Here is an 18,657-nt window from a genome sequence, read left to right as displayed (position 1 = left end):
TTCCCAGCACTGCTGTTGGGAAAGAAGGAATGAGCCAGGTCTTTGTGTTGTTTTTTTCTTCAATAAGTGTTTTTATTGAAGCACAACATACCTATAGAAAATCAGTCTTTCAAATGAACTTTAAAAGACGGGCATTGGTCTTGGGGTTGCAGAATAGTGCCGTAGTGCTCACTTGCTCAGTCGTGTCCAGATCTTTGCAACCCCATGGACTGTAGCCCACCAGGCTCCTCTGTCCATGGGATTCTCCAGGCAGGAATACTGGAGTGGGTTGTCATTTCCTCCTCCAGGGGGTCTTCCCAACCCAGGGATTGAACCTGCGTCTCTTGCGTCTCCTGCATTTGCAGGCGGATTCTTTACCAGTAGCGCCACCCGGGAAGCTCTTGAGGAATAGTAGTATTAATATATCATAAAACCATCAGCTGGTGGAATCTTTATCATGTCTGTAAAACTTACCCCAACACTCCTGCCAAAAAGCCTGTGTATTACATTAAATAGTAATGTTTCTTCCCATTCTTTGGCACTTCTCTTTCCAGAAGTGCCCTGTTCTCTCCCCCGCCCTCCCCAAAATCTCAAAGAAATCTTCTTGTAATGAGCTTCAGTGATGTCTGGCTTTTGTAGACTGTTGAGAATGACCCATTGTCATAGGAACAGGGTCTCCCCAGCCCTCGCCTTCTCTGGGTTAGACAGCTTGGAGTTAGATATCCAAGTTATGAGTTATGAATTAGACATCCCATCTCATCTCTATCACCCCTGCAGTCACTGTCCCTCATGGAAGAGGGGCCCCAGAAATACCTGCCTTTCATGGCTGGCCTGAGCAGGGCCTCTGCAACTGGACAGTCTAGATTCTGTATTTCTCTGGTTTTTCCTCCCGTAACATGTGAGCCCTGGGGACTGGCCAGGAGCATTGCTGGATTGAGGGTTAAAACCTGAGACTGTGCTGAGGCCGGTGCGGCCACTTGCAGTGTCTGCGTTCACTGCAGACACTGCGGGATATGTCGCCACCCTGGTGTCTCTCTGCTGTTGGCAGTCTGAGGGGCGGTTTTGTCTCAGGTGGGGGACGCCAAGTGCCATGGGGTGGTGAGGCCAGGCTCTGCCTTCAGGCAGACCCAGATCACATCCTGGCTCTGCCACTTACTAGCTCTGTGATTTAGAGAAAATTACTTCAAACTTTGAGTCACTGGCATCCATCAACAGTCACCGTAAGGCATCAGGGTTTTAAATAAGGCATATTAAGGAGATGTATTTTTAAATGACGTAGAATGGGCTCCACGGTGGCAGCTGTGCCAGCCTGCCTGCCCAGGTGGCTTCATGGGCGTAGTCCGAGGGCCTGGCACAGCCCACGGGCTTCTCACTGCTCTGTTCTGCTTAGACTGGAAGCTCCTGGAGGGCAGGGATTACGTTGTTGGTTTTCACAGCCGTATTCCCAGGACACGCAGCACTGCAGCACAGCGCCTTGTTTTCTTGTCTGTCTTGGGAGCGTCCACGTGAGTTAAAATAATAGGCTTTCTGTCACTCTGTTTTACCCTCTGCCCACATATAACAGCAGCTGGGCACTGTCCGCGGCTTCCTGTAATTCCTCCTCACAGCAGCACTGTGAGGACGTCTCCCGAGTCTGCAGATGAGAGGCCGAGGTGAGGCGCTAGCAACAGGAGGGCCAGAATTTGTACTGAGCCACCAGGTTCTCGGCATCCCACAAGTGACACACGTGGCAGCTCATCCCGTGTCGCCGTCAGGCTCCCATCTCCAGAGAGATCTGACGGGATCTCTGGTTTTCACTTCTGTGACTTCTCAAAGCTGTATCAACCCTGGGATATAAAAGTACAGATGACCCTTGAGCAGCAAGGGTTTGAACTGCCTAAGTCCACTTAGATGTGGGTTTTTTCCAGCAGTAGCGACTACAGTACCCCAGGGTCCCCGGCTGGGTGACTCCGGTTACAGAGGAGCCACAGATGTGGAGGGCCAGCTGTGACCTGAGTACGGGTTAACCCCCTGTTGTCCACGGCTCAGCTGTCTTCTAGAGACACACAGATTTGTGAAAACTACTGAGTTGCCAAAACTGTTGAACTGTACACTTAAAATGGGCATATCTTTTTGTATATCACTTATGCCTCAAAAATTGTTGATCTTGTGAAATATTCTAATCAGAAAGTCAAATGTTAATTTGAGAAGCTTTAGAGAAGAAACAGAAAGAAACCGTTACTAATCAGAGTTCAGCCTCTTCAAAAAAAAAGTTTAAACGGCTGTGTTTTCCAAGCTGTTTAAATATCAAGGGTTCTTTTACTTTGACTCTCGCCCCCAGGGAAAGGAAAGCCTCCTCAGCGCAAGGTGAAGCCGCCCAAGAAGCAGGAGGAGAAGGAGAAGAAGGGGAAGGGGAAGCCGCCGGAAGACGACCTGAAGGACTCCTTGGCCGACGACGACAGCTCCTCCACCACCACAGAGACCTCCAACCCAGACACAGAGCCTCTCCTCAAGGAGGTAGGACGGCCGCGGCGCGGGGCGGACGCAGGATGCCATGCTCAGCATAGACAGGCCCAGGAGATCTCTGCCTCCTGCACCGGCGCCACAGCTCCCAGCGAGTGTGGTCCTTTCCCCAGGGGACAAGTCAGGAAGCCTGTTAATAGGGTGGGATAGTTAGAAACTGGAAACACGGTTTGAAAGTTAGGGTCTGTCTGGAACAGTAACCACTCTGGCTCAAGAAATTGTCTCAGATTTTAAGTATCAAAAATGGATGGGAAGGAATTATACTACTTTGTTCTGACTGTATTGGCCATGTCCTGTTGTATCACCACTGCTCCAGTAAGCCCTGGGAGCAGGTACAGCGGTGGCTGTGACCCAGGCTTCAGGGGTCCCCAAGCTCCGCCACTCCCCCAGAACACAAGGAAGGCTTCCTCACGCCCCACACTCAGCTCCAAGGGGGTCACGGCCATCAGGGGTCATACTGCCAAGTGCCTGGACGCTGTGGCCACACAGTAGATGGAGGGTGATGTCACTGCTGTGACTGTGTCGGAGAGCGTGTGCTATAAGGCATGAGGGAAAGTGAGGGTTGATTCCCTTTGGGCCTTTTTATTCTAAGTGACCGTACTTCAAATTTAAAATGAGCCAAATAGAGCCTTTAACACTGTGGAGCTGAACTTCTGTTTCAGTCTTAATCTGGTGGCCTAAAGGCATCCAGCAGTGTCACCCTCACCTGTTACTTTCTAAAGCGGAGTTTACACGTGACTCTTCCTGGCCGCCCTCGCCTGCCTCCCTCAGGTCTGGCAGGTGCTCTGGGTCCGTCCGCTCAGCGCCGTCCACGGCTGGGGCTGGCGCTCTGTCCTGAATCTCCTCTGTGCCAGCTGCTGCAGGGGAGCGGAAGGCCAGCTCGTGTCCTCAAGTGGGGTCTCAGCCGTCTCTGAGCCCCTTGAGGACAAGAACCTGGCCTTTCTGTCCTCAGTTATTTTCCAAGCACCCAGCATGCAGATTCTCAACACGTGTTTGCTGAGTGCATGGGGAGAAGAGGGCTGGAAAAGACACACGTGCTAGAGAAAATGACCTGCCAGGTTTGTAATCTAGTTTGGAAGAAACTAGAGCGTGTGTTTCACACACACAAAAGGCGTATGCATCAGTCGCAAAGAAACAAGAGCACAGGAACGTCAAGCGTCCGGGAAGCGTTCTCAGCACAGACTTGCTCCCCAGCTCTGCTGCACCCTCTTTCCGCCTTTCCAGCGTTTTCCTAACCGCTCCTCGGTGCCCGTCTCCAGCTGCCCCCGTCGGCCAGCACTCTGTGCCCCCCCACCCCCCGGCATCATTCTCCCTTCTCCGCAGTTCATTTCCTCCTGGCCGTCCAGCCTTGCCCATCATGTGCTCTCTCACGGACACTGCTCAGGACCAGCCGCCTCCTGGCCTGTTAGCATGCTCCCTGCTGAGCAGTTCTTGTTCCTCCCCTTGGCGCTTGTTGCTGCTTTCAGTCCCATGTGGGATCTTACTTCCCTGTCCAGGGATTGAACCAGTGCCCACTGCAGTGCAAGCTCAGTCTTAACCACTAGACCACCGGGAAAGTGCCCCTTCAGCGTGCTTGCGTACAGTTCCTGCACTCCTGTGTCTTTGTGACTGATGCATTTGCCTGTTGTGTGTGTGAAACACATGCTCTAGTTTCTTTCCAACTAGATTACGAACCTGGAAAGTCATTTTCTCTTGCATGTGTGTCTTTTCCAACCGTCTTCTCCCCATGCACTCAGCAAACACGTGTTGAAAACCTGTGTAGCAGGTGCTTAAGAAACAACTATGGACAGAAAGGCCAGGTTCTTGTCTTCAAGGGGCTCGTGGTCTGCAAAGTTCTTGAGTCGGGTGGTCCGGGAATACTTCCTACATGACTCAGCACAGTCTCAGAAGGCGCTGGGGCAGGAGGGTGTTGTATGCCTCTCTGCCATTAGGTGGGTGGGTCTCTGTAACCTGTTACAGTCCAGGCTGCCTGAACTGCAGCCTGGCCCTGTTGGGTGGACACTCATCTGCCCTTTGGTGGAAGCTCTCCACCCCTCCCAGCAGCTCTGCCCTTCAGCCAAGGCGTTTCCCCGCAATTGGCCCTGTGCGCCCTGACGCAGAGCCAGGTTTCTGTTTCTTTCAGTCCTCATCTGTGCTGTGTGTGGTCGTCTGCACATGAGCAGTGCACGCCTGCTTTCCAGGTGGCTCCAGGTGGGGTCAGCAGTGCCTGGATGGTGCCTGTGCTGTCTAGAGACAAGCCCCGGGCTCGTGTGTGGGTGTAGCAGCAGCTTCCCCTTACTGCCCTGTCTAGAGACAAGCCCCGGGCTCGTGTGTGGGTGTAGCAGCAGCTTCCCCTTACTCTGCAGCGCCAGGTGTGGTTTCCATGCGCGCCTGAACTGGGACCTGGGCAGCATTACTGGGCTGGCCAAGCAGCGCAGCTCTGAGCAGCGCCTGGGCTGTGGCCTTCTCAGCTAACCAGACAGCCCCTCTGGGCTCCAGGCCCAGCCAGTGAACATTTCCGCATGAAGACACAAGGTCTGTGTCAGCTATCTCCCTCCTGCTAGACCTCACCATCCTTGAGGGGCGGGACCGGGCCCTCTTGGTAACCCCGTTGCCTGACACCGATGGGGTGACCAGGGAAGGATGGTTGGATAAGTGAATGAATAGCCTTGCCCCTCCCCTGGATGGTGAGCATCTGTTGGCATCCCAGCCACTGTGACACTGCTGGCAGTCCTGTTACCGTGAGCACTCGGGAGGGACGCGCTGACGCTTGGTCTGTGCCGTCTTCCCCCAGACTAGGAATATCACCAGAGTGTGTCACTTTATCCCGTAGTCCTGCCTTACCTTTTCTTGAAAAAAGGGCAAGGTTTTGCTCTCCAGTGCTTAAAAACAAGCTATCAATTTGTTGCTACCACTGTCACCTCCTACTCTAGCCAGGATGTGAGTATAATTTTAAGTGACATGCCTTATAATTCAGATTCAGTAAAACATAATCATAATAAAGGCTGGAAAATTGAACAGAACCACAATCAAGAGAGATTTGAAGAAAGGAGCTTATTGTTTTTATACCTATGATATATGTATCTTCTCCATCTTTGGTGTTATGTCTCTGCCTTCAAATAGGACTATATCTGGCATTTTTAATCTTACTCAGCAATTAAGTATACTTTTTTTTACAGGATACAGAAAAGCAAAAGGGAAAACAAGCCATGCCTGAAAAACATGAAAACGAAATGTCTCAAGTGAAACAAAAAAGCAAAAAACTCTTAAATGTTAAGAAAGAAATCCCAGCAGATGTGAAACCCAGGTAAGAAAAGTATGTGATTTCAGAGAAATGAGGTATAAGTAAGAGAAGGTACTGGTGAGAACTCGGTAATGGTTTTGTCTGCTTGATTGGTTTTTCTGGGGTGTTTTGCAATGAAAGCTGTGTAGCTCATTATGTTCCTCTGGGTTTCTCTGCTGCCCAGCATTCACTGTCACTGGGCAGGGACAGGCACATGCTTCTGAGGTCAGATACATAAAAGGCAGGGCTGAGACTTGTAGAAACAGAGGAGGACCAGTGGTTAAAACATCATGCTGCTACTGCGAGGGGCGTGGGTTCAACCCCTGGTCAGGGAACTAAGATCCCACATGCCACAGGGCTCAGCCAAAATATGGGCAGGGTGGGGAGGAATGGAGGAGAAAAATACAGTTGGTGATTTGCTCCCGTGCAGAGAGCCATTTCACTTCTGCCCGAAGATGGACTTGATGTTCCAGCCGCAGGTATGAGTGTAATTTCTCTCCTAGGAGCTCTGGGTCTGCTACTCACCCAGGGCTGTCATGGGGATCTGGACTTCAGGGCTGTAAAACTTGGAAAAATTTATTCTTAACCTGTGATTCCCAGGTGGCACTAGTGGTAAAGAACCTGCCTGCCAATGCAGGAGAGTCATCAGGAAGATCCCTGGAGGAGGGCGTGGCAGCCCACTCCAGTATTCTTGCCTGAAGACTCCCACGGACAGAGGAGCCTGGTGGGCTACAGTCCAAAGGGTTGCAAAGAGTCAGACACAGCTGAAGCGACTCAACACACGGCACATACATTCTTACCTTTAAAAAAAAAAGTGCTCAGGGCAGATATTACCACCAGACAGCTGCCATGAAATAGCTCCCGTCCACTCCCCTGGGCCAGAGTCCTTGGGCCCCACGGGGAGGGCGCCCTGCAAAATGTTTTCCCAAGGAAATGAGTGATTTGAACTATTGGGTTATTATTTCCTAAGGTTACTTCATACTTTCATTAAACTTTGGGTCTAATATACTAATCCTGGTTTTAGAGTTGTTAACAGTGCCCTACTAGTTCATCATATAAGATGGCCATCTGCTTGGAAGCCAGTATTGACCTTCTTCTCTGATAAGTGGACATCAACCCATGAAGTTGAGGGAATTATGTATAAATTAATAAAGGAAGACATGGTTTGTTGTCATCAGAACTGACCGTAGCTTTGCAGAAAGTCTGTTCTTACTCGGATTCTAGGAATAAAGCTTGAACTCTGCAAAAACACCAGTAAACTGGACTCTGTCCCTAGATTATACAGCTTAACTCGACAGGGCCAGCTTGTCCTGTAGAACCAGAAGCTAATCGGAAATTAGTGATTGCTGCAGAAAAATTTAACCTTGTCCCTGAACTTAAGAAGCAACACAGTACATGGCAATATTAGTAATGGAGTACTTATACTTAAAGTTACCCTTTTGTGCAAAGTGTTAGTTGAAGTGGCCTAACTACACACTTTGTTGAGAACCATCTGACCTGCTTAGAATCAGTGTCGAGTGGAATAGTGGCTCGTGCACTTGACTCTGCCCTGAGGGGAAATCAGCCTGAGGCACTTTGGTGCTCATGTTCTGGCGCCCCAAGACAGGAATAACAGCCCTAGTCGAGTGGCTAGAAATTATTCTTCTAGGCCCTTTTCAGGCTTAGTTGACTGATCAGATGTTTTAAAGTGTTGCTGTTCAGTCGATAAGTCGTGTCCGACTCTTTGCCACCCCATGAACTGCAACACGCCAGGCTTCCCTGTCCTCACTATGTTTTTAAAGTAAATGAGGCTAAAAAATCCAAATTATGAAAAGCCCTAATTTTTACATATCCTGAGATCTTGTGAGAATGGAGTGTTGTGCTGTCATTGTTAGGACCATAAGTTTAAAAGCCCAGCTTCTAAGGATTATCTTAGTGAAACCAGTCCAGAGGTGACTGTCACCATAGGGACACCATTCATTCTCCTTGATGCCCGAGCTCAGTCTATTTAAAACAGATTGTACATACGCATTAATCTTCTCATCCTTCTTCCAGTGACTTCTGTTGTATTCTGATCTTTTTAGGAAGTCAATTGACTGTTAGCAGATTTGACTTTGAGGATTTGTGAAAGACTTCACTTGATGCCCCGACTCTGCAGGGGGTATTGAGGGAGTTTTCTGGTATTCCCAGAGCCAGAGCTGCCCACTCTCCAGCCCCAAGTCAGGAGGCAGAGTGAAAACTCACATTTTTTAAAGATTTTATTTATTTATTTGGCTGCACCAGGTCTTAGTTGCAGCATGTGGGATCTAGTTCCCTGACCAGGGATCAAACCTGGGCCCCCTGCATTGGAGCACAGGGGCTTAGCCACTGGACCACCAGGGGAGTCTCAACTCATGTCCTCCTGATGTGTGTAGTTAACAGAGATCATTACCAGAAGGCAGTTTAAGCAATATGCTCTAAATTGTCTTTTTAAATTGTCTTTGTCAATCATAAATAGAAAGCCAGATTTATAGAACTGTAGCCTTAATAGTCTCACCCATAAACAGTGCATTTTTTCATGTCAGTTTGTTAGCCCACCTAAAATTCTACTCATTTGGGTGAACCGAGCCCTTTGCATTTTTGGTTAGCCTTTATACTAATTCCAAATGTAACAATTTATGATAGAAAATTTGTGAAACACAAAGAAACAAAAGAATGAAAAGAAAATGACCTTTGACCAACTACCTTATATAATGCTTATAAAGCACCTCTGTTAAAATTTGTTTATGAAATCATGCTTATATGCTACTGTTCTATCATCTGCTTACCTTTTTGAAAGGAGGGGGGCATGTGCTAGTGATGGATGCTGGGGTGCCATTGGATATAGAAAGTCTGAGCTGTCCTCACATTTGCAGTCTGATGTGAACTAGCTTGGTGAATGGTGCCAGGCCCAGAGCCCAGCAGAAATCTGCTACCCCCTGGGAGGGTGAGCGCGGAGGGGTAGTGGAAGGAGGATGTGTCGCTTTAAGAACCTGAAGGTGGGGCTGGGAGTGGGTGGGGGGCAGAGTGCTGGGTTGGAATGACACCCCCAGAGGCTGGGGCAGCAAGCGCACTTAGGTGGAAGATACCAGACACTGCCCACTTGAAGACCATTTGTATTGATCGGTGAACTCTGTGAAGTTTTTAGTGGAAAGCCAGCTATCAGCTCAGCCTTGAACCAACAGCTTTGCGGCCGTCACCAGGAGCCCACTGATGATTTTTGGAGTAATTCTTGTAAGGGGCCACCGGGTTCCCTCAGCTGAAAGGCGTCCTTTTCTTGGGCCGCAGCAGCCTAGCTCCTGTCAACAGAGAGGCCTCCGTTGATCTTGGTGGGCGGCACGGAGGTGACTTTGTGGAGAAGGTTTTTATGGTTCATGCGTTTCCATTGTTCACCATACTGCCATCGCCCCGGCTCATTTCTCATAAAGATCACTTCTCTCTCAGCAGACTTCAATGTTTTCCTCATCGGGCTGTGGAAACTTAAAAATAGCCCTTAAAACTTAAAGTTGTCTCCCGTTTTGCCTTGCTGACAGGAAGTTAAGAGCCAATTAATTGTCCTATTTATACATGTTTATTATGTTAAGCTTACCTTTTAATATTTTAGAATATACTCTAAATAGATCAGTGAAAATAATATTTAAGTTTTGGCCTAAGATGAACCCTGAGTTCAAGAATAGAGAATATTTATCCTACCCACTTGGCCTAGACCTTGGGCAAACAAGAGCCCTGCCACCCTGCCATGGGCTTTGGGGGATTGGTAGGTCACCCAGGAACTAGCCCTGGTGAACTTAGCCCTGTGTTCACTGCATGGTGTCCATGGGAAAATGGGTTCAGAGTTTTGAGTCACTGAACCTTTGACAGTTCTAAGTCTGAGACCTTTCAGAGTTTCCATATTCAGGAGTCCTGCAGGCAGTCCACACGTTGGGTGAGGATCTAGGTGCCGGGTGAGGAGGCTTCAGGTGGGGTGAGACTCGCTCACAAGCAGAATGACTGCACTTAGCAGCTCCTACAAGGCTAGTTTGTACAAACAGTTTCCTACATCTTACCTGAAGTAGGTGCTCCAACCCATTACATATTATTAAACAATGGACCTCAGTTCCCTGTCTGCTGTCAGAATAGCAGAGGGTAAATCTGTCCATGTCTTCTGAGCAGTATTAGAAGTGTTTGGAAGGAAGCCAGCCCTCAGGACAGTGGGTGGATAATGCATCAGGAGGCGAGATGAGTCAAAGATGCCATTGAAATTGTAGCCGGATCAGTGACTTCTCTCAGCTCTGAAAAAAAGCATTGTGTTTGAATGTCCCATCCATGGTTGTCTTTCAGTTCTTTAGAGCTACCGTATACTGCCCCCTTGGAAAGTAAACAGCGCCGAAATCTCCCAACCAAGATTCCTCTTCCAACTACATTGACCAGTGGATCCAAACCACGAAACTCCCAGAAAACAAAAGGTATTTTCCTTTCTCATCATACAGGTGATCTAATGATTCATTGTATTAGTAGTTGTTGGTTGTGAGTTCACAGTAATCAGGAGTCGTCAGGCATAGATGGATTCTCATTCTCATCAGAAGGTTTTATGAAATTGGCCCAAAAGGGATGATCCTCCATCATGGCTTTCTTTTCTGAATTCTGGACAGGTACAAGTAAGTTAGTGGATAGCAGGCCACCTGCCCTTGCAAAGTTCCTCCCAAACAGTCAAGAACTAGGCAACACCAGCAGCTCAGAAGGCGAAAAAGACTCTCCCCCACCAGAGTGGGATTCCGTGCCTGTTCACAAGCCCGGCAGCTGTAAGTATGATGCTCCCCACACGCGCAGCACATCCGGGTCTGGGCGGGAAAACTGCAGGGCATCTTGCTTCTAAAGGAGGCCGAGGGTCTGTGTGCTGGAGCTGGTTTGTAGCAGCCAGCAGACACACTGGTAAAGGTCTGCGAGTAGTTAAACTGTGGTGGTGCGATCGGCCGTAGAGTGAATGTCCACAGCAGAGCAGTCAGACTGTTCAGGGAGCTGCTTCATCACCCCCCAGCTTCCCTCTGTACGACATGGGAAGTTCCAGTGGAGCAGTGAACCATCCAGAGAAGCGCTCGGCATCCTGGCACCTGACTAGTTTCTCATATGTTTACAGCGTAACCACTCTTGCAAGGATTCACTTTGCTCCCAGTTTACCACATCTTCTCCGTAGACAGCCTGTGTGAAGGTGTGTGAGTTTTCTCACCAGTTTCCTGACCTTGTCCTCCAGGTCTGGCCTGCAGGAAATCATGACAGGAGCACTGTCTCCTCAAATAGGGTGGAGGCCCTCAGGCTCTAGATATATAGGACCCGGAGGAGGAGAGACCAGCGCAGCAAGGGCCTGGGGGCAGGGCCTTGGTGATCAGTCCTGCAGAGCTGATCTGTCTACACTCAGCCACCATATCACAGTGACTCCATTGGGCCCATTTGTGCCAAAGGGAAATCGGGGGTGAGCACCAGGTTTGAGGTCACGGGGCTTTAGAGAAGAGGGATGATTGGAGGCCAGTGAGTTGAATGAGGGCGAAGAACTTGGGTGAGGTGGGCGTTGAGCACAAGCCTGTGTACATTTGCCCTGGAGAGAGACACTTCCTGGGTTAAAACCTGCAGCCCTATATTTGCTATGAAACTTTCTGGAGCCTTTTTAGTACTTTCTTCTTGCCTGAGACGAGGGAGAAAGTCCGAAATCCCTGGTCATTCAAGAAACAAGTTGAACGAGTCTCTGGGTCGTCCCGGGCTCCAGGCTGCTGCTTTCAGGCCCTTAGATCCCCTCCGAGGTTTCAGCAGGACACTGGTGCTCGGGTTGTACCCTGTGACGGGGGCCATTTCCCCGCAGAGGAAGCTGCGTTTCAGTGTACGGAGTAAACTCCGTGTTCCCAGGGAGCCGGTTTCACTGGACTGTGTGAAGCCCAGCAAGCCTGGGGGTATTCTGCAGGGAAGAGGTGTGGGTGTCAGGTCAGCAGGCGAGGAGGGGAGATTCTTCCAGTGAGCAAGGGTGAGAGGGGCAGGTGGGAACGGTGGGTGAATAGGTGCCAGCCCCATGGGGGAAGTGCGGGCAGACTGCACAGCTGAAGATGGGAAAACTAACTCGGGCTTCGAAGGGTAGGGGCTTTGTGTGGAGGTTCCGATCCAGGGCCTGGACACAGCCAGGATCATGTGAGCTCACTTGGGCCCCCCAGCCCCTTGCCTGTTGGGAGAAGCACGCAGTGCTGGAGGGAAGGGGAACCACCCACAGAGCCAGCTTGATTCTGAAAGTGAGGGGTACAGGCCCTGCGGGTGGGAGGGGAGCAGAGCAGACTGTCCTTGCTCTGGAGGCTCGAAAGGCCGGCCAGAGGGACCAGGGGAGCAACGCATGGAGCTGTGCAAAGCCTCCTGCACCAGGGAAGAAACAAGGGGGATGCTAGGCCAGGGGGTCATGCCAGGGTAACTGGGCAAGTAGGGCCCCCAGAGACTGAGCTTGCGGAGCCAAGCCCTCTGCTCACACCTCTTGTCACAGCACCAGGGCACACGTGACGGATGTGCAAGGTGGAACCTGTTTCTGAAAAGGTGTGTGTTTCCATTGAGTGAATGCAGAATCTATCTTATTTTCTGTTTAAAATTTTTAAAACAGATGTGCTTTAAAGGGCAGCAGGAATAGGGTAAGAGTTTGCATCCTTGTAAAACAGGGACCAGGCGGGCGCGAGGGTGCCCCTGGGAGAGCTGGGGTGCTCTCCTGGCCCCACGCCTGTGAGGTTTGGTCCTTCCAGGTCCAGGCAGAGACTCCACCTGCCCATCCACCAGCCTGAGGAGGGAGGGGACCTCACCCCCCAGGAAGGGCCTGCAGAGCCGGGTCATAGTGGGCATTCCGGGAAAGGCAGAGGAACAGAACACACATGCACGCTGCAGGTTTTTTCTTAGTGGAAGCACTTGAGTTAGTGCCTTGCTATCAGAATATAAATCCATGGCTAATTCATTTCAATGTATAACAAAAACTACTGTAATGATGTAAAGTAATTAGCCTCCAACTAATAAAAATAAAAAATAAATAAAACAAACTCACCATATAGAGGGGAAAAAAAAAAATATCAAAAGCAACTATTTTTGAAGAGTAAAAATTGAAATGTCACAGTTGAGACGTTTTTATTTTTAATTTGCAGCTGCAGATAGTCTTTATAAACTCTCTCTGCAAACCCTCAACGCAGACATCTTCCTGAAACGACACCAGACCTCGCCGCCGCCTGCCTCCCCGTCGCCACCTGCCGCACCCTGCCCGTTCACAGCCCGGGGCAGCTACAGCAGCATCGTCCACAGCAGCCCGGGCAGGTGGGCTCACCGTGCCGAGCTGGGGCCCGCTCGGTGGGGCCCTCAGAGGCTGCAGGCGGCCGTCCCGCCCTGTGCAGGCTCAGCCCCGCTCCCCACCCCTGACCTCAGGGCGGCCCCGTAGAGTCACGGTCTGGTTCAGGAGCCAGCTCCTGGTCCAGGAGCACATCCTTCCAGAATGAAGTCCCAGGAGCTGTGCTGAGAGTCGAGGAAACAGGTTTACGGGTCATTTGCTCTGACCCTGTGGCAGGTGAAGGTCGCGGTGACAGGGCAGGGCCTAGAAGAACCGCGCAGACAGGAGGCACCGAGCCCGACCGTCCATGTGACCGGGGCCTTGGCGGCGTCTGCTCACAAACCAGGGGCCTGCGCTGCCCCCGCGGGCCGGTGTCGGCGCACTGCACCCTCCCAGTGTCTCTCACCACCCGCCGGCCCCTCACAGGGCAGCCGGGGCTCCTCGCCCGCAGGCGGCACGGGGACCCTGCAGCAGCGGTCGGCCGTCCCGCGCTCCGTCTAGAAGGGGTTGCCCCGCCGCGTTTCCTTCCCTTCTCCCCACGTCCCTGGCTCTTCACCTGACTGCACAGTCTCGGGCCTGGCCTGTTGGAGCCACGGCCCCGGGACATGAGTCCCCGGGGCCACCGGGGTGGGGGGCAGTGCCAGCGGGGACTGAGGGGTGTCGCCTCGCTTCCTCCCCCAGTGACTCTAAAGCAAAGCAGCCAAGCGGGAGCAAGCACAAACTGACCAAAGCCGCTTCCCTCCCGGGCAAGAACGGCAACCCCACTTTCGCCGCAGTCACGGCTGGGTACGACAAGAGCCCAGGTGAGTGGCTGGCCTCAGACACCCGGCACCCCTGGCCTCGACCTGGGGGCACACCTGTGGCCCGGCTGCCTTCAGCTGACTCGGAGTCTGTTATTACAGGTGGGAACGGCTTTGCCAAAGTCTCTTCAAGCAAAACAGACTTCTCCAGCAGCCTTGGCATTTCACACACTCCCGTTGACAGCGACGGCTCAGACAGGTATGGCCGGCCCATCTCGGTCGGGGTGGAGGCAGGTGGGCTTCTCGGGCCAAGTTGACATCTTCTAGCTGTGCGTGTGCTCTGAGACCCCTCGGTGACAAGAAGATGTTTGGTGGTGGTCAGGCGCCTCTGTTAGGTAGGGGGCTCTGTTCCCCCCAGGCCCCCTGACGGGAGGAGGCACCCGCGGAGGGGGACAGCTGTGTGTTCCGCCATCTGAGTCTCTTCTCGTCCCTCTGCGTTATCATGGTCGTTGTGGAAAGGCTGTGACCTCATCATGAGAAACAGAAGAACCAAAATGTATTTGAGAGGAAGGACACTGGAGCAGATCCCAGGCAGTTATTGTGCACTGTTGCTCCTTGACCCAAAGCGGCCACAGTGGCCTGGTGGCATGCAGGGACTGCCTCGGTTCACTTTCCTGGATAAAATTCCAACAGTAAAATAATAAAAATTGCAAGTAGACTCCCAGTTTTACCTGCTTGATACTAACAAAATGAATCCTAGATTTGAAACAGTTTAATAAATCTTCCATCACCAAAAGGTAAACAAGGCAGCAATACCTCTTTTCTCTGCAGAAGACTTGCTCTGAGCCAGGCTTCCAGCCTGTGACAGAGTGGCCTGAGCTCTGAACCCTCCGTGGGATGGAGCGGCCTCCAGTTCTCTGCGTTTTAACATGCGAGTGCCCGTTGAAGCAGGGCCTCCCGTGTGCAGCTGTGAGCAATAGCTCTGTCTCCATTGACCATCACATTCTTGTGTGTTGCGTTTTTCTCTCCCCACATTCAGCTCGGGTCTGTGGAGCCCCGTGAGCAACCCCAGCAGCCCTGACTTCACACCCCTCAACTCGTTCTCAGCCTTTGGGAATTCTTTTAACCTAACTGGTGGTGAGTGTTTAAACCCTGGACCGTGACTGATGAGCCGTGGACAGATGGAGGGAGGAGACTGTGGTGGTCATCTGGTGGGCATGTTTGAAACATGCGTTCCACATCAGTGCTATCAGGCGCGTAGACGTGGGCATGGGGCTGACTTCCGGGAGGCGGGTCTGTGCTGTCCTGGCCCTCGGACAGGTCCCTCCCCACACCCTGCCCGAAGGTGCGGTGGGTCTGCTCCATGCAGTGGGGGTCCCCACTGGCTTATGTTCTGCAGAATTGACTTAAGAGCTTCAAGAAAGTTCTGTGTCTGAGAGGTGACTCCTGGCTACGCTGGAGCTCCTTCTTTTTCTTGCTGTTGAGAATTAGAGGCAGTGATGTGAGTTTCACATCAGCTGTGATGGTGTTTGCACTTGACGATCCAGTGAAAAGTGTGGGTGAGGTATAGAGACCATGGACAGGAGTCTGGGGAACCTCCCCACACCCCACTTTGAGTGTTGGGGGCTGCTCTGGGTGGGATGCAGACCCCTGAGAGCACGGCCAGATCCAGCGCACACTTGCCTTTGCTTCCTCACTTGCAGAAGTGTTCAGCAAGCTCGGGTTGGCGCGATCATGCAATCAGGCCTCGCAGAGGAGCTGGAATGAGCTGAGCGGTGGCCCCTCCTACCTCTGGGATGCACCGGCCACAGAGCCCGGCCCTTCCTGGCCAGCCAGTTCCGGCTCCCCGACCCACACGGCCACGGTGAGTCCTGGGCTTGCTCCGCCTGCCTGCGCAGGCAGCGTTACAGCTGCCGCGGTCCCTGGGGTGATGCTGACAGAGATGAATGATAAGAGCAGCGTGAAGGCATGGCTTAGCACGCTCACCATGTCCACTGCTGTGTCTTCATTTCTGCCAAAGTGACCAGCAGTACTCTTCAGAGCCGAGATGGTCCAGACGTTATAGGAGGAAGGCTGAGACACTGAGGATTGAGAGAGAGAGGCTTCTCACATTTCAGCCTCTCCCAGCCTGTCAGTCAGACCGCAGGGTGACTGAGGGCCCGTCTCGGGTCCCCCCACCTCCAGGCCAGACGGTGCCTGAGCATGGCACATACCGGGTCCTGAGAGGCCCATGTCTCGAGCTTTTTCTAGGTGCATCTGTTTATTTCTCAGCTAAATGGTTCTGCAAAGATCATGCGCCACAAAAAGTAAATGATTCCTGGTTTCAGCTTTTACAAAATCATGACAGAAAAATAGGATCCCACTGTGATTACTTCTTCATCCTCAGGAAAACTCAATTATATGTGCAAGGTTTAACAGTAGATATTTTAACTTTACTAGTTCCAAAGTTTGTTGTCACTTGTAATCATTCTGGTTTCAGTTTTACAAGCATCTTAACCATTCTTTTAAAATGGGGTAGAACTCCTTGAAACCTTGCAAGCCATTATTGCTGGGTCTTCCCTGGTGGCTCAGAGGGCAAAAGAATCCACCTGCAACGCAGGAGACTTGGGTTCGATCCCTGGGTTGGGAAGATCCCCTGGAGGAGGAAATGGCAACCCACTCCAGTATTCTTGCCTGGGAAATCCCATGGACAGAGGAGCCTGGCCGGCTCCAGTTCATGGGGTCACAAAAGAGTCTAAGCAACTGACACTGTCGCTTTCTTTTCATTGCTGGTGCAGCCTGTCCAGCTCCTCCATGTGGTGCAAAGGTGGCAGGGGCAGCTCACGGCCCTGTAAACTTCACCTTCAGAAACGGACGGGCTGGACTCAGCCCACTGGCTGTGGTGGGCGCCCCTTTAGAATTTCAGAACCATCTGCTCAGTTGCTGAGGTGGCTATGTGTATAAAACATTCATTTTAAAGGAAACAGTGAGAGGAACCTGTGTTCTAGCCCGTTTTTAGCATCACCTTCACTTTGCCATCTGCCCCCCTCACATCTGATGCTCAGTGTCGTCTGTTTTGTCTCGTCAGCCCATCCTTGGCAGCACCAGCAGCCTGTGGTCATCCACTCCATTCAGCAGCTCCATCTGGTCCAGCAGCCTGCACAGCACCCTGCCCTTTACCAGCCCCGCCAGCACGTTGCCGAGCATCGGCCTCATGGGCCCCGAGAGCGCCCCGGCACCTCACGCGCCCTCCGCCGCCAGCCCCACCGACGACCTGGGCCAGACCTACAACCCCTGGCGGATATGGAGCCCCACCATTGGACGGAGGAGCTCAGACCCCTGGTCGAATTCACACTTCCCTCACGAGAATTGAAATTAGGCAAAAAAAAGAAAAAGAAAAAGAAAACGGTGGTGGCCCCTGGTCTAGATGATGATGTGCCCGTTTCCGAGACATCTCAAAGGCTCTCCCCGCTGTCGCTGCCCACGCCCCACCCTCCCCATCTCTGCAGGGCAGGCTTACACCACTCGCTTCTTTCAGATCTTTCTTGCAATTATGATAATACGAGATTTGCTGTTGTGCTTTTAGAGAAAAGTCTGGACTCAGCCACAAACTCCAGTAAGCCCTGTACATCTGAAAACCTTACCTGTTATCAACTGTCCACCACCTGTCTTCCTCCCACCTATCTATCTGTGTGAACACCAATTTGATATTACAGCTAAGGTGACAACTCGAGTTGATTTCAGAAGTCCTGGCATGTGACAATTTTATTAAATTACCAAGGTTGGTTTTTTAATAATTTCACAATATTACACGCCAAGATCTAATTTTAAAAATGTATGAGGACTTTGTGCTGAAAAATGCAGAGTATTTTTTTAAAATAAGGCTGTCTCGGTTTAAAAGCAGATTACAGAAATGTTAAGTCAACTTTAAGAACAGTGAATGAATGTTGAAGCATTCGGTTGAGACCATATGCGTTTTCTGTGCTGTTTGTACTTGAGGTATGTAACATTTGTATACCTGAATTTATTTTCAAGATAAACTGAAATGCACATCGCCAAGTCTTGAGATACAAGATTGAAGGTGTATTTCTTAAAAATACAACTTTATGTTGTACTTTGAAATAAATGATGCTTTTTTCAAAAGCCTTGAATTTGTTGTGTGTCTTTTTTTTTAACACAGAATATGCATATGTTGCAGCTCTCTCTGACTAGAGTAAGTCATCTCTCAGTGCCTCATTCTGTGGAGTTGGACTTACCGTGCCTGTAAGCTCTGTGGCCTAATTAAATTCTGAGCATTTCCATAGTGTTCCCTGAAGGACTTGGAGAAGAAAAGCTCACACATCTGAAAAGAAGTGTTCGACCCTTTTCCAGTTTTCATATTCCCACAGCTCCTCCAAGTGGTGCCTGTAAGGACCACACAGTTCCCAGGCGTAAGACATGAGTTTGGTTTAATTTCTCAGAAAGTGCTGCCTGCCTCAGCAGACTTCTCGTCATCCTTCTCCTGGCCTGTAAAGCCAGCCTCTGCTGGGGTAACCAGAGATGCTAAACATGAATGTTCTGTGTGGGGTCAGTCACACCACAGAGAAATCCAGCCTTCCCCATGAAGGTCAGAGTGGCCGAGCTGAAGCATCGTCCGGAGAGATTCTGAACCTGACCTTTTCTGTCCTCTGTCTGAGACTCGACACCAGCTTCCTGTCCATTCAGAGCTCAGGCGTGTCGAGCTCACGGAAGACCTGGGCCGTGGACCTGCGTCTGCCTAGCAGGCGCTTCTGTGTGCAAGTGCGAAATCAAGACACAGTTAAGGCTTGGGGTTCTTTCTACACCAAAGCAACTCATAAGATGTTACAAAGCCACTGGACCACTGAGCTGCATACAAACCCTAGTTTACA

The 18,657-nt window shown here is 51.0% G+C and overlaps 1 protein-coding gene across 2 annotated transcripts in view; it reads left to right on the top strand.

Moving 5' to 3' along the window:
- The window catches only part of TMEM131 (transmembrane protein 131), a 171,297-nt gene extending 153,383 nt beyond the window's left edge, over positions 1 to 17,914 (top strand). For both annotated transcript variants that reach the window (XM_070474615.1, XM_070474608.1), the window contains 10 exons: positions 2,300 to 2,475; positions 5,640 to 5,767; positions 10,061 to 10,185; positions 10,372 to 10,521; positions 12,874 to 13,039; positions 13,731 to 13,852; positions 13,952 to 14,048; positions 14,829 to 14,926; positions 15,493 to 15,653; positions 16,857 to 17,914. In XM_070474615.1, the coding sequence (XP_070330716.1) occupies positions 2,300 to 2,475; positions 5,640 to 5,767; positions 10,061 to 10,185; positions 10,372 to 10,521; positions 12,874 to 13,039; positions 13,731 to 13,852; positions 13,952 to 14,048; positions 14,829 to 14,926; positions 15,493 to 15,653; positions 16,857 to 17,141 (1,508 nt within the window). In that variant the 3' untranslated portion in view covers positions 17,142 to 17,914. The remainder of the gene's footprint in view (positions 1 to 2,299; positions 2,476 to 5,639; positions 5,768 to 10,060; positions 10,186 to 10,371; positions 10,522 to 12,873; positions 13,040 to 13,730; positions 13,853 to 13,951; positions 14,049 to 14,828; positions 14,927 to 15,492; positions 15,654 to 16,856) is intronic.
- The last annotated feature ends 743 nt before the right edge of the window (positions 17,915 to 18,657 follow it).

This window comes from Odocoileus virginianus, chromosome 2 (assembly GCF_023699985.2).
Source record: "Odocoileus virginianus isolate 20LAN1187 ecotype Illinois chromosome 2, Ovbor_1.2, whole genome shotgun sequence".
NCBI lineage: Eukaryota > Metazoa > Chordata > Mammalia > Artiodactyla > Cervidae > Odocoileus > Odocoileus virginianus.
Note: the sequence above shows the minus strand (reverse complement) of the source record. Positions and strands in the feature narration are given on the sequence as shown.